General features: G+C 44.6%; 1 protein-coding gene across 1 annotated transcript; it reads right to left on the bottom strand.

Annotated features, from left to right (window-relative positions):
• Positions 1–951: 951 nt before the first annotated feature.
• On the bottom strand, positions 952–24,319 carry LOC120026948 (E3 ubiquitin-protein ligase RNF19B-like). Its single transcript, XM_038971731.1, has 9 exons — positions 24,044–24,319; positions 12,144–13,491; positions 6,662–6,861; positions 6,127–6,271; positions 5,099–5,261; positions 4,101–4,356; positions 3,721–3,910; positions 3,323–3,457; positions 952–2,968 (listed from the first exon to the last, which is right to left on the bottom strand). The coding sequence occupies exons 2-9, from the start codon at positions 12,833–12,835 to the stop codon at positions 2,539–2,541; spliced, it is 2,211 nt and encodes a 736-aa protein (XP_038827659.1). The 5' UTR covers positions 12,836–13,491; positions 24,044–24,319; the 3' UTR covers positions 952–2,538.
• Between the last annotated feature and the right edge of the window lie 123 nt (positions 24,320–24,442).

Genomic DNA, 24,442 nt, shown 5'->3' with positions numbered 1-24,442 from the left:
CAGTGCTAGCTGCGCCACCAGAGTCTCTGGGTTCGCGCCCAGGCTCTGTCGCAGCCGGCCGCGACCGGGAGGTCCGTGGGGCGACGCACAATTGGGCTAGCGTCGTCCGGGTTAGGGAGGGTTTGGCCGGTAGGGATATCCTTGTCTCATCGCGCTCCAGCGACTCCTGTGGCGGGCCGGGCGCAGTGCGCGCTAACCAAGGGGGCCAGGTGCACGGTGTTTCCTCCGACACATTGGTGCGGCTGGCTTCCGGGTTGGAGGCGCGCTGTGTTAAGAAGCAGTGCGGCTTGGTTGGGTTGTGCTTCGGAGGACGCGTGGCTTTCGACCTTCGTCTCTCCCGAGCCCGTACGGGAGTTGTAGCGATGAGACAAGATAGTAATTACTAGCGATTGGCTACCACGAAAAATTGGGGAGAAAAGGGGATAAAATTTAAAAAATAAATAAATAAATTCTCGGCCAATTACTTTGGTAGACATTCCTGCAGTCAGCATGCCAATTGCACGCTCCCTCAAAACTTGAGACATCTGTGGCATTGTTTTGTGTGACAAAACTGCACATTTTAGAATGGCCTTTTATTGCCCCCAGCACAAGGTGCACCTGTGTAATGATCCTGCTGTTTAATCATCTTCTTGATATGCCACACCTATCAGGTAGATGGACTATTTTGGCACAAGAGAAATGCTCACTAACAGGGATGTAAATGCTTTTTGTGCACACAGAACATTTCTGGGATTTTTATTTCAGCTCATGAAACATGGGACCAACACTTTACATGTTGCGTTTATATTTTTGTTCAGTGTAGTTCACTAGTCCCTAACACAGACTATGACCATCTATGTATGTTAAGCAAAGCTATTTTCTCTCTCTCTCTATGTGTTTATGTGTGTGTGTGTTCCAATGCCCTAAATCCAATATTTCACACACAATAGAACATAGAATAATAACACAATATTGTTGCAACAGAAAAATGTGTTTATTTTCCAAATCAAAGTCCTCTTTCACAGTCCTGTGTGTTTGGCCCCATAAAGGGGCTTCCAAAACAGTGCCAGGAGATACTACACATTTATATACAACACTTTTATATTGCTATTCATATATTTATAACTGTTTTACCCACATGTACTGTATATGTGTCCTTAAGGGTAAATCCTCCTGTCATATTTAGGAAGATTCTGTTTCAATCCGTGGTACATTCATGTGGTTTCTCATAGGCAGAAATAAGCGACAACTGAATAACAACAACAGACCATACCAAGCACTGCTCAATAGTATGATCTGACCGCATAAAGCTTATTTGAAATGAAACAATGTTCCCATATAGAGATTTCATGATGTCTATAGTAAATGGGGATATTTTAAACAACTGAAACACATGGTTGGTAAACAGCAAAAACAAGCTCTAGTAAATTATTCTAGAAGAAATAAAAATGGGTCTGCAAAATGTTGTTACACTGTAAAAAGGTTTCTGATAATCAACATTTGGCTATGATTTGACAAGTATGTAATGGAAGAAAACTCAAGACAGTAACTGATGACAACAAATAGCAACAAAAAAAAGAATATTTCGATAAAGTGCACAAGTGCTCATTCATAAAATCACTCGATAGTGGGACAAACAAATACAATCACAAGAAGTCCATCCATTCATTCTACTATTGTTTTCTACTGAAAATGTATATTATGTCTTTGTCTTTATAGTCTTCGTGTAGAACGCACACGCATAACTAGAGTGGGTCAGACAGCTAGCATGTCAGAAAGCCAGTGTGTTCGTCAGTGAATGTCATCACTGTCTGTAAGGCAGGCAGTCAGTCATTCAAGTGTAACTGTCTGCTGGTTAAGTACTTGTCTATCTTCCACGACATTGACTCTCGTTAACCCCGACATTGTTCTTCTCTTTGCAGGTGAGATTCAAGTGCAGATCGCCTCTAAAAGTCATGCCTCTGAACAAACTACTGTAAACTCCACCAGTGTAACGGGTACATACTACACTTGAAGGCCTACACAGCCATAGAAAACTCAGTTCACGGAGACTCATGCACACAGCAAATAAAACTACTTCTAAATCATTCAATATCATTCAGTTCGAACAAAAAAAAAGGAGGAAATCAAGTCAACAAAGTCCAGTACAAATGCCACACTCAAACATCCCAAAAAACATCCTCTTCCATAGTACAAACCCCATTCCCCACAATCCTTCACTCGTTAGTGTGCTTGGTGACCTTTCACCTTGTTTCCTCTTTTTTTTGCAGTATTTCTTGTGGAAAATGTGTACCTCTTGTTTAGCTTTTTTTGTTGTTGCTCGTAGCCAAGGCATTTTTGCACCAAGAAGTAAACAGAAATCTCAGAGGTAGAACCCTGCCAATTCTCTGTAAGGAGATCGAGATGTTGAGAGAAAGACAGACAGACACATGTAGACGGGTGTTGTTTGCAGGTAAGACGTTTTGTTAACAAAAAAGCAGCAAAATAATTACCGACAAGCGAAAAAACATTTTGGGTGGGGGTTGCGGAATCTCTGAGAGCTCTCCATCAGCTGGACTCTTAAACATAGAGGATGACATTATCCGGGGGACAGTGCAGTCTGTCGGAGGTGTGAAGGGGTCTGCAGGTGGCCTGGGGTTGAGGAGGCCGGCAGCTCTTGGGATGAGGCGAGTCACAGTCGTCTGACGTCAGCTCGGCGATGTCGTCCGATTGGGTGTCGGACATCTCCAGGTCGCTACGGATGCTCTCGGGCTGGGCCAGAGTGACATCGCGAAGCCCCTCCCTGAGTGATGCCCCTGGCGACAGGCCTAGTGCTGAGCCAAACAGACCCCCGCCCCTTCTGGAGCTGCAGTCCTGAGGCTCCTCCCCCCCTGACCCGGAGCATGCTGCCATAGCAGCAGGGGGCGTGTTTAAGTCATCCTCACTGGTCAGGCAGAGGTGGCTGGGTTTGGTCTCGATGTCCACCTGGATCTCCAGGTTAGTACAGTCCCTAGGAGAACAAAGACGTTTAGATTTACTAGTCAGCATATCATCTGCTGTATCCAGTGTCACCTTGCCTACCATTATAAGTTTAACTCAAAATTGATTTGAAACGATCTGTCGGTAACTAAATCAATGGCTAAAATAAATATTTTTGAACCACTAAGTGCTGCCTGCATACCACACAGACTAAAGACAAGTCAGACGCAAGAGAGATTCGAGGAAATGGAGCTGTTGCATCAGAGACAACAACAACATGAGACAGACAGAAACAGATTGAGACTTGATGGCAAATCGAGGAGGACGAGTAGATTTTTTCTAAATCGTGTGTGTATGTAAGAGAAAGGGATATTGTGACACTCACCTGTCAGGGAGTGTGTAGGAGGAGATAATGGAGCCTGCCATGGCCCGGGTGCTGGCACAGTCACTACCCGCTCCCAGACTACCTGTCTCTCTGTGGGCACCGTCCTTCCCCAGCTCCCCTCCCTGGAGCTCCAACCTGGAACAACACAAAACATGATTATTACATGGTTATACCAACAACAGTTATTACAGCGTTCAACATATGCCACATTACATTTACTCAGCAAAAACATTCACAGCAGCGGGTCTAATTCTTAAATGGACAACAAAAACTGTACTTAGTTCGTTTAAGGCTTACTTGGCCCCTATTTATACTGTGTCTCTGCTTACAATGCACAACATTCGCCTCCATAAGAAGTACAGAACAGGTTCTCTTCCCTGCTGGGCTCCCCTCCATACCTGTTGTATTTGCCAGTCCTGGCTCCAAGGGCGCCCCCGGCCAGAGTGTTGAAGTGGGGGTTGTCTCCCAGGACCCCGGGGGCCACAGAGAGGCCCTCACTGGGGGAGGCGGTGCTAAGGCCGCTGGCTGCCCCCTCCAGGCTGCTCTCACCCAGGTTGGGAGACTTGAGGGCCCGCCACGCATCAGCCACTGGGGGACAATTATTTAATATTTTTATTTCATGACTGATGATGATATATACTTCCTGTCTAAATTAACTTGCAGTTCAATTATGTTTGTAACATAAAAGAGAGACATGCATGTAGGTTCGTGTCGTTGTTGTATTTTACAGTATTGGGTCTATTAAGGCAAAAATGATAGCTCTTTAAGTCTTGCTCACCTGTGATTGGGCCGTCGTCCTCGTCAAAGTCTATCCGCATGCCACGCCCCTTTCCTCGGCTGAGGCCACAGCCTCCTCCGCGGCACAGAGAGATGGGCACGACTCCATAGACGTACGCCAACATGATGGGCACGCCAATACCCACACTGACGGTCGCGATCACAGGAGCTGTGATGATTGACAGGGCCACTCCTCCCGTGATGGCCAGGTTCCTCCTGTGGCGATTGGTCTTCTTCCCCGCATAATGAGCGTGAATCTATCACAAAATAGAAAAGATAGATAGTAGTGAAGGTGAACAGCAATAAAGGATATTGCAGCTGAAACGTCTGTGTTGTGGTTTGGGTTTGATTAATATTATAAAGCACTTGGGAGAAGTAGGTCATAGGTTGTGTGAGGGGATTTCAGAGCTACTTTACCTAGACCTATTACGGCTTTATATCTCTGGTTGTGATTGGGTGAGGCAGTTGGCTGAGTACAACTGGTAATACTCTGAAAGGTATTTCTACAGCTGGGTGGGCTATTTTACAGCATTCAAATGGGCTTAAGTTCAAGCTAGCAGTTATACTGTATTGCCACCAGGACGCGGTAAAGAGATATCCTTTAAAATAGGTCATTCTGCAATTCTATCATGACGAAATTGTTTCAAAATGATGTCGTTTCCGAAGAAACTAAAGAAGAGCTTATGGTTTGAAACCATATCTATTTCAGGAATTGTATTTCTCGATTGCTGAAATACACGCAGGAAATGAAAGTGCCACCACGAAAGTGAACATCATATTGAAACTAACTCTATTTCTAAGTCCAGCACTGCCACATTTCATTTCTACAATTAATAGCTTTTCTGTTAAATATCATGAAAAGTAAATATTTGCATTATTTTCCTTTTAATGTCTCAGTAAGCCACTCCAAATAAGATCCTCTGCTAAATGACTGAGTGTAGGCCAAATGAAGGGGGATTTTCAGTGAGGGGTTGCCCATCTGCCAGTGTTTTTGCATACCTTGCGCCCCACATAGACGGGGATGCCAATGACCATGGCAGGCACAGCGATACCAGCGATCAGGGTGATGCCCACCGGGGCTCCGATCAGAGTGCTCAGCTGCCACAGGATCTTCTTCTTACGAGTCCACGGCTTCTTCCCCCAGAACGTACACCCTGATGGACTGAGAGGCAGAAGAAAGAGAGGGATTGATGAAGGGATATGGAGGGAGAGAAGGGGGAGAGAGAACGTAAGAAAAAGGAGAAAGAATGGAATGTGTAGAAAAGAGAGAGAGCGCGAGAGGGGGGAGGAGATTGTGAATTGAGAAAATAAAGAAACAATTGTAATGAAGGGGAAACAGATATAAAAAGAAAGGGGGAGAAATATGGTGAAGAGCAAGGGGGGTAGCAGAAGACTGATTAGTTCTGGGTCCATGTTCAGGAAAAACAATCACCACAGCAACAGAGGAGTGGAGGTGATGGAAGGTTGTGTCATTATGAATTCAGAGCCCTCTGCGAATTGTCACACAGGAGTGAGACGCGCATCACAGCCTGTTATCCACTTTTACAGTATTGCTCACATGACGTAAGACGTGTTAGACGGAATCTGTGGAAATGTTTTGTCATTTTAATGTAGGAATATATTTGGTGTCTTCTTATCAAAACAATAAAGCCTTTATTTCAGTTATGTTTTGTGTCAGTATTTGGTTTGATCTTAATTCATTCCATAAAATGTGTAGGTATTTCTTATTTAAAATCAATTCTGAAGGAATTTTTTTAAAGCACCAGTCTAACCCCGGTAATGACAATCATGCTTTAAAATTGGGTGGATGTTATCATGCAGGCTGAGCGGAGTTCCCACATCCGGTTTTCGGCGGAAAAGGACGCCAGGTTGAATTATCTGTATCGCTGAAAACCAGATGCATCCGGTTGTTACCAACTCCGCTAAGGGTGGGTAGACCTATATGGATTTTTGGCACATGGAAAGTAATCTACTAGTCCAATACATAAATCTGTGTTGACGTGAACTGCCGTAGTCTTGAGAGTTACCTGAGGTAGTGCAGGTCAGAGATCTCCTTCATGCAGAGCCAGCAGAACTCACAGCCACACACGGCACAGGTCATGTGGTTACAGCTGCCGTCGTTCATCTTGATTATGTAGGCGCCACATCGTGGGCAGGGCTTGATGGCGTCAGCTAGAGACAAGAGAGAGCGAGTGGGTAGGTTGATTAGTGGGAGTAGGATTCAAGACAACGTTGATCTGAAGTCAGTTTTATGGGTTGCCGTTCGGATATGGGGAGGGTAAGCCGATTCTAGATCTGTGCCTAAAAGGTACTTTTACCAGAGACAGAGGAGGATTGGTTTGGAGACATTGTGTGCCGATATAGTTATTTTTGACTGCCAACAGCTAGAGTAAGAGACGGGCTGAGACATATGAGGTTGTGATAAGGGTTCATTCATACCGACTTACTGTTCTGTCCACCGAGACATTTGGAACATGAAAGGAGGTCTGAAAATTGCTTTATGAGAAGAGGGAGACTAATATACGGACATAATAATAACAGCATGAAGAGCAATCAAAGTACCGTGCCCGTGCTCCTGCATGTAGCTGGGTGAGTGGTTGCTGTGCATGTGCAAGGAGAGTGCCCTCTGCTGGCGGGCCGAGTCACAGGTCTGGTTGGGGTGCCACGCCTGCTTGCAGTGGTAACAGAACTCAGCCAAGCAGCCGTCTCTACAACACACCAGCCTGGGGCAGCTAGCACAGCCCGAAGCGATCACAGCGAACCTGTCAGAGGGAGAAAGAGGAAGATGTTTGATTTTCAGAAAACCTTTATAGGCACATGTGAAATCAATGGCAAAGTGAAAAAGACATTACTGGAGAGAGAGAGAGAGAGAGAGGAGGGAGACAGAGAGACAGAGAGAGATACTGAGTCAGTGGAGGGGACACAACAGCCTTGGAGGAAATTGTGAGTTAAAGAACCTATCAAGCGGTTAAGGTTCAATTGAAATACACTGTAGCCGGACAAATGTTCACAATTAACTGAGCAGTGGAGAGAGAGAGTTAGAAAAAAGGACACGAGAGGAAGGAGAAATAGGCATAATATGATTTCAGGCTGTCTGGAGTAGCCTCAATGAAGGGCACGAGGGGAGAAAGACCAAGAGCTAATCTTCATAGCATATTATCATAATTGCAGAGTTACATGACACCACACACGCACATTTCTCAACACAGTAAATAGGCTGTCACATCACCATAAGAGGGGAGGCAGGGTTCTTATCTTATCTTGGATGTAACAAGATCATCAAGTACTGTATGTAAAGATGAAATGGTAATTCATCTCATATAACACTATTTGTAAGTGACAGTGCTCAAAGACTGAGACTGAGCAAAACTGAATTTAATTAGAGAGTGAATATCTTTCTCATCAGAAAACAATGCTGAAAGTGACATACGACCCATCACACAACTATTGCTTTGAATGTACAGTTGAAGTCGGAAGTTTACATACACTTAGGTTGGAGTCCTTAAAACTCGTTTTTCAACCACTCCACAAATTTCTTGTTAACAAACTATAGTTTTGGCAAGTCGGTGAGGACATCTACTTAGTGCATGACAAGTAATTTTTTCAACAATTGTTTACAGACAGATTATTTCACTGTATCACAATTCCAGTGGGTCAGAAGTTTACATACACGAAGTTGACTGTGCCTTTAACCAGCTTGGAAAATTCCAGAAAATGATGTCAATTGGAGGTGTACTTGTGGATGTATTTCAAGGCCTACCTTCAAACTCAGTGCCTCTTTGCTTGACATCATGGGAAAATCAAAAGAAATCAGCCAAGACCTCAGAAAAAAAACTGTAGACCTACACAAGTCTGGTTCATCCTTGGGAGCAATTTCCAAACACCTGAAGGTACCACGTTCATCTGTACAAACAATAGTACGCAAGTATAAACCCCATGGGACCACGCAGCCGTCACACCGCTCAGGAAAGAGACGCATTCTGTCTCCTAGAGATGAACGTACTTTGGTGCGAAAAGTGCAAATCAATCCCAGAACAACAGCAAAGGACCTTGTGAAGATGCTGGAGGAAACAGGTACAAAAGTATCTATATCCACAGTAAAACGAGTCCTATATCGACATAACCTGAAAGGCCGCTCAGCTAGGAAGAAGCCACTGCTCCAAAACCACCATAAAAAAGCCAGACTATGGTTTGCAACTGCACATGGGGACAAATATCGTACTTTTTGGAGAAATGTCCTCTGGTCTGATGAAAAAATGACCAATGTTATGCTTGGAGGAAAAAGGGGGATGCTTGCAAGCCAAAGAACACCTTCCCAACCGTGAAGCACGGGGGTGGCAGCATCATGTTGTGGGGGTGCTTTGCTGCAGGAGGGACTGGTGCACTTCACAAAATAGATGCCATCATGAGGTAGGACAATTATGTGGATATATTGAAGCAACATCTCAAGACATCAGTCAGGAAGTTAAAGCTTGGTCGGAAATGGGTCTTCCAAATGGACAATGACCCCAAGCGTAAGTTGTGGCAAAATGGCTTAAGGACAACAAAGTCAAGGTATTGGAGTGGCCATCACAAAGCCATGACCTCAATCTTATAGAAAATTTGTGGGCAGAAGTGAAAAATGTGTGTGCGAGCAAAGAGGCCTACAAACCTGACTCAGTTACACCAGCTCTGTCAGGAGGAATGGGCCAAAATTCACCAAACTTATTGTGGGAAGCTTGTGGAAGGCTACCTGAAACGTTTCACCCAAGTTCAACAATTTAAAGGCAATGCTACTAAATACTAATTGAGTGTATGTAAACTTCTGACCCACTGGGAATGTGATGAAAGAAATAAAAGCTTAAATAAATCATTCTCTCTATTATTATTCTGACATTTCACATTCTTAAAATAAAGTGGTGATCCTAACTGACCTAAGACACCCCTCTCTTCAAGGCCTCCAGTGTTCCGCTACACAGGCAAACCAGATGTCAAATAACAAAACTGTTTGAAATCCTATTCTGTCTCTTTCAAAACCTCAAACTAGGGGAAATGTTTACACCACTATGGTTTTACCCCTTTAACACAGTTCTTAGCAGCACAATAAATTCAGTTTGCGCTGGTGTCTTTCCCAATTACTTTGTTTGTTTGTTCAAACTGGCAACATGTCTTCAAGCCTGAGCTCAGTGACTTGTTGCAACAGAGCAGAGACACAAGTTGCCAAGGAAGCCTTTTCCCTGTTGGAACATTCCATGTCAACGCTGCATTTTGCTACACCCGCGATAACATCTGCTAAATATGTGTATGTGACCAATAAAATGTGATTTGATTTGGTCGGTTCTGCTGCGTTGGAGCACGATCATGACAGACATCACGGCTTTGAGCGGTGGGAATCTGAGGAGTCCGATGCCGACAAGCTGCAGGTTTGGAGCAAATGCACTCTGACAACCACGTCTAAGAGTAGCGCAAGTTGTCATTGCTTTTAAATGGTGAGACACTGCTTTGTTTTCAACTAGGCTATCATTACAGTACAAATGTAATACACTGTCTGTGACTCTGTACACACACACACAGTCCTGTGTCATTTTTAAAATGTATTTCCCCTTTATTTAACCAGGTTGGCCAGTTGAGAACAAGTTCTCATTTACAACTGCGACCTGGCCAAGATAAAGCAAAGCAGTGTGACAAAAACAACAACGCAGAGTTACACATGGGATAAACAAACGTACAGTCAATCACACAATATAATTTTTTTTATACAGTGTGTGCAAACGAAGTAAGATTAGGGAGGTAAGGCAATAAATAGACCATAGTGGTGAAATAATTACAATTTAGCATTAACACTAGAGTGATATATGTGCAGATGATGATGTGCAAGTAGAGATACTTGGGTGCAAAAGAGCAAAAAAATAACAATATGGGGATGATAGTTGGGTGGGCTAATAACAGATGGGCTGTGAACAGGTGCAGTGATCGGTAAGCTGCTCTGACAGCTGATGCTTAAAGTTAGTGAGGGAGATATAAGTCTCCAGCTTCAGTGATTTTTGCAATTCGTTCCAGTCATTGGCAGCAGAGAACTGGAAGGAAAGGTGGCCAAAGGAGGTGTGGCTTTGGGGATGACCAGCGAAATATACCTGCTGGAGCGCGTGCTATGGGTGAGTGTTGCTATGGTGACCAGTGAGCTGAGATAAGGCAGGGCTTTACCTAGCAAAGACTTATTGATGACCTGGAGCCAGTGAGTTTGGCGACGAATATGTAGCGAGGGCCAGCCAACGAGAGCATACAGGTCGCAGTGGTGGGTAGTAATGATCACTTTAAATAAATCCCAACCTCTCCGTTACCCCTGGCAACACTGGCTACCTCTATGCCGCATCACTAGTCACCATAGCAACTGACAGCCAGCAGAGCGACCATAGACCTATCGCTGCTCTGATTGGTTGTCTCCCCCTGTCAATCAGTGAGGTCTGATTGGGGAATGGAGAGAGAACTGACCAATGAGACCAAAGGACAATGAAGGTCAAGAGTTAAAACCTTCACAGGAATAATAGAGTGTGTGTGGGTGTGTGTGTGTGTGTGTGTGTGTGTGTGTGTGTGTGTGTGTGTGTGTGTGTGGGTGTGTGTGTGTGTGTGTGTGTGTGTGTGTGTGTTTCAGGGTTGGGCTCAATCCAGAATGGAATTGAGAATGCCTCGTAAATTCCAATACAATTATTACATTTGAATTGAAGAACTAAACAGGATACAGAACTCCAATTCGAAAGGAAATATAATTAAATTCAGTGAAATTAAAATGCCTAATCTATTCTACAGTGTCTTCAGAAAGTATTCATACCCTTGACTTATTCCATATTTTGTTGTATTACAGCCTGAATGGGAGTCAATTCCGAAATTCTAAATTGAGCCAAACCCTGGTGTGTGCGAGTGTTTGTGTGTGTGTGTGATCATTCAAGTGAGACAGAGTTAAGGAGTCCGGGGTTTGTGACTACGATAAAAATAATAATTAATTTAAAAGAGAGAAAGAAAGTGAAAGATAAATAAAGAAAGAGATAAATAGCGATTTAGACAGAGGTCCCAGAGACTCCACAGCCAGAGACAATCCAGGCCACTTTACTGTAACCAAGGCCACATATTCCTTACCTACGACAATGTAGTACCATTATGACACGCATGGACGCACACACACACACACACACACACACACACACACACACACACACACACACACACACACACACACACACACACACACACACACACAGTACCCCTTTGAAAAGCTCCACTCTAGTTAGCCCAAACCACACTAGAACTTTCCATGGTAGGGCTGTAGAGAGGGAATAGTTGTGTTGTGAGTCATTCTGGTCTTTTTGGAATGTAGGTCATCTATAGTCCAGCCCACTGTCTTGGTCCTTCCCCTCTGTCTGACAGGATTCACATTACCAAACTGGCATGTTTCCTTTGAATATAACCAGCACAGATCATCTGTGCTTTCCCTCCCACATACACATGCATGCGTGTGTCACCTATACACACAGACATACATACACACACAAACATAAACACTTGCGTGGCGCACACACACAAAATAGGCTCATACCAGTTTATCAGAAATTTCCCCATATCACATTACACGATCAGCCACCGAGCATTGCCATTCCCCTTGTAACCACATAATAGCCTGCAACATTCTAACCTACTTAGAGAATTCTAGGCTATAAATCTTTCCTCTCACTTTTGTCACCTCTAAAGCTTGTTAAAATGCAGTAGGTCATTCCAGTTCACTACTAACATCCTCAGACTTCGGGTAACTGACAGAGCACTGCTTTGAAAGCATGAATCTGCAACAACAACAACAAGTTATAGTGTTGGTTAATGGTAGGGGTTTGGTAAAGGTAAGGGTTAAGTTCAGGGGTTAAAATCACATTTGTGGTCAGAAAGTGCTTTAAGGTACTTCTGCCCCTTCTACCACGGCTAGACAGTGAAGACTCTATAGAGTTAGGGTTAAGGTTCAGGTTCACACTCAGGTTACGATTAAGGTTAAGGCCAGGCAACAACGGAAGTTAACTCTTACCCGCAGTCGGGCGCGGGACACCAGCGGCAGTCTGGGTCGGAGGCCAGGCAGCGTCGCAGCAGGAACTCCTCGTACTTCTCCAGCAGACCTACGTCATCCAAAATGTCCGCCACCTGATGAGGCGCCAGGCGCTCCGAGCACTCGGGGCAGCTGAGGTGGACGCGGCTCTCGGTGATCTCGATGCGCAGGTACTGGCGCAGGCAGCACAGGCAGGAGCGGTGGCTGCAGCCCAGCAGCTCAGGGAGCTGTTCGGGGGGCTGGGGTACCAGGCACAGGGGGCACTCCAGGAAGTCTGCTGGAGGAGAGGCGCTGGTGGTGGTGGAGCTGGAGGACTGGGGCGGACCCAGGGAGAGCCGACTGGAAGAGAGGGGCTCTGCTGGGGTGGAGGTGGGGTAGTTGGCTGGGTCCTGGGGGGCGTCCATGGTGGTGGTGGTGGGGGCTGGGTTAGGTGTGGGGGTAGAAGGGACTACGGGGGGGACAAGGGGGGTGAGTTGCTGTTGTTGATGGTTTTGGTTGTGGAGCTGGGATAAAGGTGTGGCCGCCCCTGCATTGGCGCTCCGGGAACCCCGTTTGCTGTGGAAAAGGCTGTGGAAGGAGATGCGTCCTTGGCGTTTTCCCGGTGCCCGGCATTTGGGGTTGGGAATGCCGCTCACCGAGGAGTTGGGGGATTCCGAGTCCTTTTCCGATCCCATTTTCCCAGAAAATGACACACGGCAGCGTCTTTCCTTTTCTGCTCTTATATCACTGTGAGGAAGCTTTCCTCACACACACACACACACACACACACACACACACACACACACACACACACACACGAGGGCACTTGTCCTTGTGTGAAACCAGAATGGAATGTCACTGATACCCAGTTGGAAACCCTTTTTCCCCTTCCTCTGACAAGAAACAATGGAACCAACAAATGGAACTATAAACAAGAAGACAAAAGTGAAAGAAACAAAGTCCCCTTCCTCCCACTGGCGTTCACACCTCTCACGCTCAGTTGCTCCAAATCAAGAATGTGAGAAAAGTAACAGGTGTGCTTTCGTCCAAACAAACATGGGGGTCCAAAACTGACAGTAAACTGTTACTGTAAACCACAAAGAGGAGAATGACAACAACAAGAAACGTCAATGTCCCTTCTCAGTAAATGTTTCTCGATTCAAACGAGGAGGAAAAAAAACATGATAGGAACGTTATAGAATTTAAAGAACAACTTCTTGGAGGTTATTCAATTTTTCTTAAATCCTTCTTGGTGGTTGCTCCAGTCAGATTTTCTTCTCTAGTCCTTTATTCTCTCTTTTTCTTCTCCTCTTCTCTTCCATGTGTGTCTCTTACACTCTCAATCAACCGTCTGTGAGGAGGAAGAAGATAACAGGAAGTTAGCAGTGCAAAGAGCACAGGGAGCATGCTCAGTATGACACACCTCTCCCTCCTTGCTCGTTCTCTCTCTCGCTTTTTCGACTTCACAATGAACTCTTGGTGCAGATAGCCAGGAAGAAGAAATTAAATACAGTGCATTCGGAAAGTATTCAGACCACTTGACTTTTTACACATTTGTTACGTTATAGCCTTATTGTAAAATGTATTAAATTACTTTTTTCCCCCACATTAATCAACACACAATACCCCATAATACCCCATTTTTGCAAATGTATTAAAAATAAACAGAAATACCTAATTTACATAAGTATTCAGACCCTTTGCCATGAGGCTGAGCTCAGGTGCATCCTGTTTCAATTGGTCATCCAAGAGGTGTTTCTACAACTTGATTGGAGTCCACCTGTGATAAACTCAATTGATTGGACATGATTTGGAAAGACACACACCTGTCTATATAAGGTCCCACAGTGGACCAAAAACCAAGTCATGAGGTCGAAGGAATTGTCCGTAGCATTGAAGGTCCCCAAGAACACAATGGCCTCCATCATTCTTTAATGGAAGATGTTTGGAACCACCAAGATTCTTCCTAGAGATGGATGCCTGGCGGCCAAACTGAGCAATCGGGGGAGAAGGGCCTTGGTCAGGGAGGTGACCAAGAACCAGATGGTCACTCTAACAGACCTCCAGAGATCCTCTGTGGAGAAGGGAGAACCTTCCAGAAGGGCAAACATCTCTGCAGCACTCCACCACTCCTCATTAAAAGGCACATGACAGCCTACTTGGAGTTTGCCAAAAGGCACCTAAAGACTTTCAGACCATGAGAAACAAGATTCACTGGTCTGATCAAACCAAGATTGAGCTCTTTAGCCTGAATGCCAAGCATCACGTCTGGAGGAAAACCAGGCACCATCCCTACGGTGAAGCATGGTGGTGGCAGCATCAGGCTGTGGGGATGTTATTCAGCGACAGGGACTTGGAGACTAGTCAGGATGGCGGGAACGATGAACGGAGCAAAGTACAGTGAGATCCTTGATGAAAACCTGCTCCAGAGACGCTCAGGACCACAGACTGGGGCGAAGGTTCACCTTCCAACAAGACAATGACCCTAAGAACACAGCCAAGACAACGCAGGAGTGGCTTCAGGAGAAGTGTGAATGTCCTTGAGAGGCCCAGCCAGAGCCCGGACTTGAACCCGATCAAACATCTCTAGAGAGACCTGAAAATATCTGTGCAGCGACGCTCCCCATCCAACCTGACAGAGCTTGGGAGGATCTGCAGAGAAGAATGGAAGAAACTCCACAAATACAGGTGTGCCAAGCTTGTAGCGTCATACCCAGGAAGACTCGAGGCTGTAATCGCTGCCAAAAGTGCTTCAACAAAGTAATGAGTAAAGAGTCTGAATACTTATGTAAATGTGATATTGCCTTTTTTTAATGGGGTATTGTGTGTATATTGATGAGGGGGAAAAAAGGATTTAATCAATTTTAGAATAAGGCTGTAACGTAACAAAATGTGGAAAAAGTCAAGGGGTCTGAATACTTTCCGAATGCACTGTACACTATGCACACGCACAGCTAGCATAATCACTGATAAAAACATGCTCATTGACTCACACTTACTCATAAGATACAGCCCTTTGGAAAGCGGAATACTATATTGGTGAACTTACTAATGATAATGACATAATGTATCTTGAAGGGGAAGCAAACATATTCATCAGTCCAATTACCTTCTATATTATTTAACCTCTATCATTCCTTCTCGTTCTTTCTCTCATCTGCGCTTCTCTTTTGTCTCGCTCCGTCAATATGAAACCCTCTCTCTCTCTCTCTCTCTCTCTCACACACACACAGTCTCGAGCTGCTCTCCACTTCACACTGGGCTGCTACTGCGGTTGCCATGCCGATGCTCACTATGAGCCGAGCAAACAGCGACCCACTCAGTGACTCTGGCACTTACTTACACACTGACACACACACACACACTGACACACACACACACACACACACACACACACACACACACACACACACACACACACACACACACACACACACACACACACACACACACACACACACACACACACACACACACACGTACTCTTGTAATTTATAGATAATGTAGACATTGGTAATTACAGTCCTGCTTAATGTATGTTTGTATTTATACAGTGTTATAGGTGAGAGTGTGTTTGTATGCAAATAATGTTATGCTAAGATAAGGGGAAAGGATGAGAGAATGAGAGTTATGAGGGTTGATATTCAGAATCTGTGCCACTGTCTACGGTAGCACACCCACCTTCTAAGCACACAAACACACACACTGAGTCATAACAGAGTCCTGGCCTGATTTTCTCCTCCTACAGTATGCCTGGCCTCTGGACTACAGGTCTATGACAAGGCAAATATGATTCTGATTCCAGTAGTAGCCTCTGAGTGCAGGAGGCTGAGACAGACACAGAGAAAGGATCAACCAGTATGTGTACTGACTCATAAAACATTAGACTTCAGCCCTTGTTGACAGAAGGGTATATGGGAAAGGGCTAACATAGATACTGTATATAGCTAGCCATGATTGATTGAAATACTATTGGTACATGTAACCACGCCAGCCCAGGAACCTCCACATCTCGTTTCTTCACCGATCGTCTGAGACCAGCCACCCGGACAGCTGATGAAATTGTGGGTTTGGTACAACCGAAGAATGTCTGCACAAACTGTCAGAAACCGTCTCAGGGAAGGTCATCAGCGGGCAAATGCTCACCTTCGATGACCACTGGCACACTGGAGAAGTGTGCTCTTCACGGGTGAATCCCGGTTTCAACAGATGGCACACAGCGTGTATGGCGTCATGTGGGCGAGCGGTTTGTTGATGTCAACGTTGTCAACAGAGTGCCCCATGGTGGCAGTGGGTTTATGGGATGGGCAGGCATAAGCTACGGACAACGAACACAATTGCATTTTATAAATGGCCATTTGAAAGCACATAGATACCGTGACGAGATCCTGAAGCTTATTGTCGCGCCATTCATCCGCCGCCATCACCTCACGTTTCAGCATTATAATGCACGACCCCATATCTGTACACAATTATTGGAAGTTGAAAATGTCCCAGATCTTCCATGGCCTGCATACTCAGCCGACATGTCACCCATTGAGCATGTTTGGGATGCTCTGGATCGGCATGCACAACAGCGTGTTCCAGTTCCCGCCAATATCCAGCAACTTCGCACAGCCATTGAAGAGTGGAACATTCCACAGGCCACAATCAACAGCCTGATCAACTCTATGTGAAGGCGATGTGTCATGCTGCATGAGGCAAATTATGCACCCCAGATACTGACTGGTTTTCTGATCCACTCCCCTACCTTTTTTTAAGGTACCTGTGACCAACAGATGCACATCTATATTCCCTGTCACGTGAAATCTATAGATTAAGGCCTAATGAATTTATTTACATTGACTGATTTCCATATGAACTGCAACTCAGTAAAATCTTTGAAATTGTTGCATGTTGAGTTTATAGTTTTGTTCAGCGCAGTATCTAAAGTTGTGTGTGATATAGAGAGAGAGGGGTGTGAGTGAGGAGGCACGGCAGATGGGCATGAACAGGCTGAAGACTCAGTGGTCTGGATTCTGTGATCAGCACACTCTTTTGTCCCTCACTTTTCCTCCCACCCGACTGCTGCTCGCTCACACAGACACACAATCTCTCACTGTGATGAACGATTACACGAATGAGATTGTTTTCTTTTGCCTCTGAGCAGCTCTCTAGCTTGTCTTCCGCATTAAAAACCTCTCAGACAAGTCAAATATTGTTATCCTTGCTGCTGCACTGAGTCAACTGTATACATAGCCTGTCATCTTCTTAACAGAGACATTGCTCTTTGTTTGGCCTAGTCTAAGCAATTCTATCTGCGGAAGACACTGAAACCGTACAGTCTGAGCAATTTAGGATCGTACATCCTTCCCAGGGGCCATATGAACCTACATCTACACACATTCACACACACAAACTTACTGTAAGTCATTTAAGCGTAATATACACTACCGTTCAAAAGTTTGGGGTCACTTAGAAAGGTCCTTGTTTTTGAAAGAAAAGCACATTTTTTGGTCAATTTAAAATAACATCAAATTGATCAGAAATACAGTGTAGACATTGTTAATGTTGTAAATGACTATTACAGCCGGAAACGGCTGATTTTTTATGGAATGTCTACATAGGCCCATTATCATCAATCATCACTCCTGTGTTCCAATGGCACGTTGTGTTAGATAATCCAAGTTTATCATTTCAAAAGGCTAATTGATCATTAGAAAACCCTTTTGCCATAATGTTAGCACAGCTGAAAACTGTTGTTCTGATTAAAGAAGCAATAAAACTGTTTGCCCTGTTTGGGGCCAATTTGCCCTGTTCTGTGAAGGGAGTAGTACACAGCGTTGTACGAGATCTTCAGTTTCTTGACAATTTCTCGCATGGAAGAACCTTCATTTCTCAGAACAAGAATAGACTGACGAGTTTCAGAAGAAAGTTATTTGTTTCTGGACATTTTGAGCCTGTAATCGAACCCACAAATGCTGATGCTCCAGATACTCAACTAGTCTAAAGGCCAGTTTTATTGCTTCTTTAATCAGAACAACAGTTTTCAGCTGTGCTAACATAATTGCAAAAGGGCTTTCTAATGATCAATTAGCCTTTTGAAATTATAAACTTGGATTAGCTAACACAACGTGCCATTGGAACACAGGAGTGATGGTTGCTGATAATGGACCTCTATACACCTATGTAGATATTCCATTAAAAAAATCTTCAGTTTCGAGCTACAATAGTCATTTACAACATTAACAATGTCTACACTGTATTTCTGATCAATTTGATGTTATTATAATGGACAAAAAAAATAGCTTTTCTTTCAAAAACAAGGACCTTTCTAAGTGACCCCAAACTTTTGAACGGTAGTGTAGCTGTGCTACCCAAATACCCGATAGTTGTTACACAAGCCGCTGAGTCACTTAGAGCTGAAATGCTGCTGCAGCGGAGCTGTGTTGGGGATACACTTAACAAGCCTCTGCAAATACATGATGCAAAATGAAGACAATAAAAGCATGGGTTTCTTTTTCCCCAGAGACATCCAACCAAAGTAAAAGGGAAGACTGGGAAAGTTCCTATTATACTGTTGTGCTATATTTCAAGTGTTTCACTTTGGCTACTTTGATTATGCTTTATAAAAATTAAGAGAAATAAAGAAATGACTCACAAAATTGTTTTATTCATATTATTCAGGGCTATGGTTGATATTCAGTGATACAGTAACACAATCAAAGGGTGCGTTGTATCGTACTGATACAGTAGTGCTGTACTCCAGTAGGCCTAAGTCATTGAAGCTCACCAACACACAAACCATCCGGTTCATGTCGGTGTGTTGTTTGTTTACAAAGACTGACAGACAGAGTGGTTGGCTAGCTAATTAGGTGGTTTGTAGTGATACTTCCTAAACCCTCTCTAAAGCCCTGAGCTGTAACTGAGGACTGAGGCCTGTGTCTCTGGTTAGAGCAAGTGGTCTCTGTGAACTCAGATTTACTGGTTTAATGTTCTAAGTTCATTAGAGCAGAAGGGCGTAATAAAAAAGGTGGTGACAGGGTGAGGCAGTGAGATGCCCCTCTGGCTAGAGACAGATGCAACTCAGTGTGTCCTCCTCACTTAATCTCCTGGCAGGAGCTAATATAGAGGGAGGTAACAGAGTGAACTGCCCCTCCGGCTACGACACAGTTATACACCCCTCTTTCAACCTCTCCTCTCCTCCCTCTTGTTCCTTCTCGTTCTTTCTAGCTCTCCCTCTCATTCCTCTCTCTCTGTGACAAGGGCATCGTCATGTCTCAGTAGCTCGCTAGAAGGGCTGGGCAGGCCAACGCCGCTGCCACGTTCAAACACCAGGCCAGTTGAGTCATGTCAGGATGTGATGATATAACATGCTAACTGGGTTAAAAAAGTAAACGTGTCCTTCTGTTCAGCTAAAAGCTCCATTATCTAGTTACCTACTGATTCATAGAGTTTGGAGGCCATTTGGAGGCCCTGTGGAGCCCTCCCACACTTTCAGTAATGGTAGATGTGGGACTTTGAAGAGGAGTTGTGTGCCAGAGACAGTCGTGGGCCATTCTGTGGAAGCACCTAGAGAAACCAGACTTTGTGGTTCCTCTGAATTTACCTCAGAACTGGAGCTGGCAGCGATGAGCTTGTCTGCAGTGGACAGTCATTCAAGCATCCCTTTTCAAACAAAATGAAGCAACAGCAATACCCTGGAATACACCCATTCCAAACACTCGAACGCACATGACACGCACCCACATACTTATACACCCAGTCATACACACATTACAGACACGTCGTCAAACACACACACACACACACACACACACACACACACACACACTTAAGTCTTACATGTATGGGGCGGCAGGTAGCCTAGTGGTTAGAGCGTTGGGCCAGTAACCGAAAGGTTGCTAGATTGAATCCCCGAGCTGACAAGGTATAATAATTAGAGGAGCGTTCAGGAGGCAAACTGAACGTTTCATGTGAAGCCTGGAGGCATCACAGTGGCAGAGTGCAGGCCCAGGCCCCAGCTCCACAGCCATAGCTCTCTGAGCTCCAATCCACCAACACAGATCAGGGTCTACCAACTGACCAGTGGGCAAGAAAGTCAGGGAGGGGACGGGTAGTTCGAGGGAGGAAGAGAATGAAGGAGAAGGCGGAGAGACATGTCAGTTAGGACAGTGCATGTGAGTGGAGAGGAGACAGAGATGTCACATAGGCCTATGACTGTTAGGCTGACTTCCAGGGGACTGTAACCTGAAGCATGTGGGCCTTAACGAACTATGATTGTGAGAATAGTTCCACTATATGGGACCTCAGATGGGAATATACAGTTGAAGTCGGAAGATTACATACACTTAGGTTGGAGTCATTAAATCTCGTTTTTCCACCACTCCACAAATTTCTTGTTAACAAACTATAGTTTTGGCAAGTCGGTTAGGACATCTACTTTGTGCATGACACAAGTAATTTTTCCAACAATTGTTTACAGACAGATTATTTCACTTATAATTCACCGTATCACATTTCCAGTGGGTCAGGAGTTTACATACACTAAGTTGACTGTGCCTTTAAACAGCTTGGAAAATTCCAGAAAATGATGTCATGGCTTTAGAAGCTTCTGATAGGCGAATTGACATAATTTGAGTCAATTGGAGGTGTACCTGTGGATGTATTTCAAGGCCGAGCTTCAAACTCAGTGTCTCTTTGCTTGACATCATTGTTAAATCAAAAGAAATCAGCTAAGACCTCAGAAAAAAAATTGTAGACCTCAACAAGTCTGATTCATCCTTGGGAGCAATTTCCAAACACCTGAAGGTACCACGTTCATCTGTACAAACAATAGTATGCAAGTATAAACACCATGGGACCACGCAGCCGTCATACCGCTCAGGAAGGAGACGCGTTCTGTCTCCTAGAGACAAACGTACTTTGGTGCAAAAAGTTCAAATCAATCCCAGAACAACAGCAAAAGACGAACAAGGAGGCCTACAAACCTGACTCAGTTACACCAGCTCTGTCAGGAGGAATGGGCCAAAATTCACCCAAATTATTATGGGAAGCTTGTGGAAGGCTACCCGAAACATTTGACCCAAGTTAAACAATTTAAAGGCAATGCTACCAAATACTAATTGAGTGTATGTAAACTTCTGACCCACTGGGAATGTGATGAAATAAATAAAAGCTGAAATAAATCATTCTCTCTACTATTATTCGGACATTTCACATAATTAAAATAAAGTGGTGATCCTAACTGACCTAAAACAGGGAATTTTTACTAGGATTAATTGTCAGGAATTGTGAAAAACTGAGTTGAAATGTATTTGGCTAAGGTGTATGTAAACTTCCCGACTTCAACTGTAGTTGTGGGGAAGTGAGTATTGCTTTTCTATTAGTTCTTGAGGACAGATGGTAACTAGAGCTGGATATCATGCTTTCAGGGTTGCATGTCGTCACCTCTTTTCTCGCTCAACGGAATGATACACTACATGGCCAAAAGTATGTGGACACCTGCTCATCAAACATCTCATTCCAAAATCATGGTCATTAATATGGAGTTGGTCGCCCCTTTGCTGTTATAACAGCCTCCACTCTTCTGGGAAGGCTTTCCACTAGATGTTGGAACATTGCTGCGGGGACTTGCTTCCATTCAGCCACAAGAGCATTAGTGAGGTCGGGCACTGATGTTGAGCGATTAGGCCTGGCTCGCAGTCGTCGTTCCAATTCATCCCAAAGGTGTTCGATGGGGTTGAGGTCAGGGCTCTGTGCAGGCCTGTCAAGTTCTTCCACACCGATCTCGACAAACCCTTTCTGTATGGACCTTGCTTTGTGCACGGGGGCATTGTCATGCTGAAACAGGAAAGGGCCTTCCCCAAACTGTTGCCACAAAGTTGGAAGCACAGAATTGTCTAGAATGTCATTGTATGCTGTAGCATTAAGATTTCCCTTTACTGGAACAAAGGGGCCTAGCCCGAACCATGAAAAACAGCTCCAGACCATTATTCCTCCTCCACCAAACTGTACAGTTGGCACTATGCATTGGGGCAGGTAGCGTTCTCCTGGCATTAGCCAAAAATCCAGATTTGTCCGTCGGACTGCCATATGTTGAAGCGTGATTCGTCAATCCAGAGAACGCATTTCCACTGCTTCAGAGTCCAATGGTGGTAGGCTTTACACCACTCCAGCCGATGCTTGGCATTGAGCATGGTGATCTTAGGCTTGTGTGAGGCTGTCCGGCCATGGAAACCCATTTCATGAAGCTCCTGACGAACAGTTATTGTGCTGACGTTGCTTCAAGAGGCAGTTTGGAACTCGGTAGTGAGTGTTGCAACCGACAGACATTTTCTACGTGCTTCAGCACTCGGCGGTCCCGTTCTGTGAGCTTGTGTGGCCTACCTCTTCGCGGCTGAGCCGTTTTTGCTCCTTGGCGTTTACACTTCACAATAACAGCACTTACAATTGACCGGGGCGGCTCTAGCAGTTTACAAACTGACTTGTTGGAAAGGTGGCATCCTATGATGGTGCCACCTTAAAAGTCACTGAGCTCTTCAGTAGGCCGTTCCACTGACAATGTTTGTCTATGGAGATTGCATGGCTGTGTGCTCGATTTGATACACCTGTCAGCAACAGGTGTGGCTGGAATAGCCAAATCCACTCATTTGAAGGAGTGTCAACATAGTTTTGTATATATAATGTATTAATATCCTGTCCTCAATAATGCTTTTGGGACAAACGGGAGTGGTGGTACCAGGAATGAATGAGTGAAAGAGTGAGGGGGTGAGAGAGGAGAAAATTGAGAATGAGAGGGCATCTGACACAACAGGCGCTTTGAAATAGAGATGTCAAAGAATGTTCAGAGGAGCTAAGCAGTAGTTCACCTGACACTACTGTACAAACATGCATGTATACTGAACAAAAATATAAATGCAACAATTTCAACGATTTTAGTGAGTTACAGTTCATATAAGGAAATCAGTCAATTTAAATAAATTCATTAGGCCCTAATCTATGGATTGCACATGGCTTGGCTTGGTCCCACCCAATGGGGAGCCAAGCCCAGCCAATCAGAATGAGTTTTTCCCCACAAAAGGGGTTTATTACATACAGAAATACTGAGTGGCTGGTCTCAGACGATCCCGCAGGTGAAGAAGCCGGATGTGGAGGTCCTGGGCTGGTATGGTTACACGTGGTCTGTGGTTGTGAGGCCGGTTGGACGTATTGCCAAATTCTCTAAAACAACATTGGAGGTGGCTCTGGTGGACAGTCCTGCAGTCAGCATGTCAATTGCACACTCCCTCAAAACTTGAGACATCTGTGCCATTGTGTTGTGTGAGAAAACTGCACATTTTAGAGTGGCCTGTTATTGTCCCCAGCACAAGGTGCACCTGTGTAATGATCATGCTTTTTAATCAGCTTTTTGAAATGCCACACCTGTCAGTGGATGGATTATCTTGGCAAAGGAGAAATGCTCACTAACAGGGCTGTAAACAAATTTGGGCACAACATTTTAGAGAAATACGCTTTTTATGCATATGGAACATTTCTGTGATCTTTAATTTCATCTCATGAAACCTACACTTTACATGTAGCGTTTATATTTTTGTTCAGTGGACATAAACAAACCCGAACGCTTAAGTATGTACTATAGTACACTATCACCAGCCATGACTCACTGTGTAATTGTTTATTACTCAAGAATGAGCAGCAGTCAGAACATGCACAACAATATGGGATATATACAATTGGCTGTTCATATAAACTGACCATGTAACGAACAGTAACACTTCCGTTAGAGTGAAGATATGTTACTTCCCATAATGTAGCCTACCAAGTAAGCAACTGAGCGACATGACATTCCAAGCCACAAAAATCGGAATATCTTCAACATGTTGCAATTTGTGTCAAGGCCCAATAAGGCAGACTAGTCTTACCTCAAGGGGTGGTACGAGACCGTTTTCTGGGATCCGCTGTGAATGTTCATTCGTCAATGGCGATGGGCTGTGATCGCTTGCTTTGGGAGTGTTGAAATCTTCGTTGTTTAGGCTATTTCAGCTCAGCTTCCTATACGGGACCTGACACGCTGTTCCTAAAATATCAAATGGAGTATGTATAGGTTATGAAATGCGCTCGCGCCCTGTCCCGTTTTAGGAGAGCAACAGAAGAATCTCCGCAGCCTCCTTTGCTTTCTCATGGAGGAAAGCCCCAGTCCGTGACGCCACAAACCGAGAACAAGGAAACCCCACCCGTCCGTGATGTCACCATCGAAAGCTCAAAATGAATTTAGCGCTTGGAAATAACCAGGGAAACGTCAATATTTTGGTTCTGTGGAA

This window comes from Salvelinus namaycush, chromosome 32 (assembly GCF_016432855.1).
Source record: "Salvelinus namaycush isolate Seneca chromosome 32, SaNama_1.0, whole genome shotgun sequence".
In the NCBI taxonomy this organism is placed as follows: domain Eukaryota; kingdom Metazoa; phylum Chordata; class Actinopteri; order Salmoniformes; family Salmonidae; genus Salvelinus; species Salvelinus namaycush.
Note: the sequence above shows the minus strand (reverse complement) of the source record. Positions and strands in the feature narration are given on the sequence as shown.

Excerpts from the sequence above, each read along its gene's own strand:
- LOC120026948 (XM_038971731.1), bottom strand. The coding sequence starts at position 12,835 with ATGGGATCGGAAAAGGACTCGGAATCCCCCAACTCCTCGGTGAGCGGC. Across the intron at positions 6,272-6,661 it reads CATGCAGGAGCACGGGCACG|CTGACGCCATCAAGCCCTGC; the intron begins GTACTTTGATTG and ends TCTTGTCTCTAG. Across the intron at positions 5,262-6,126 it reads TCTGACCTGCACTACCTCAG|TCCATCAGGGTGTACGTTCT; the intron begins GTAACTCTCAAG and ends TCTGCCTCTCAG.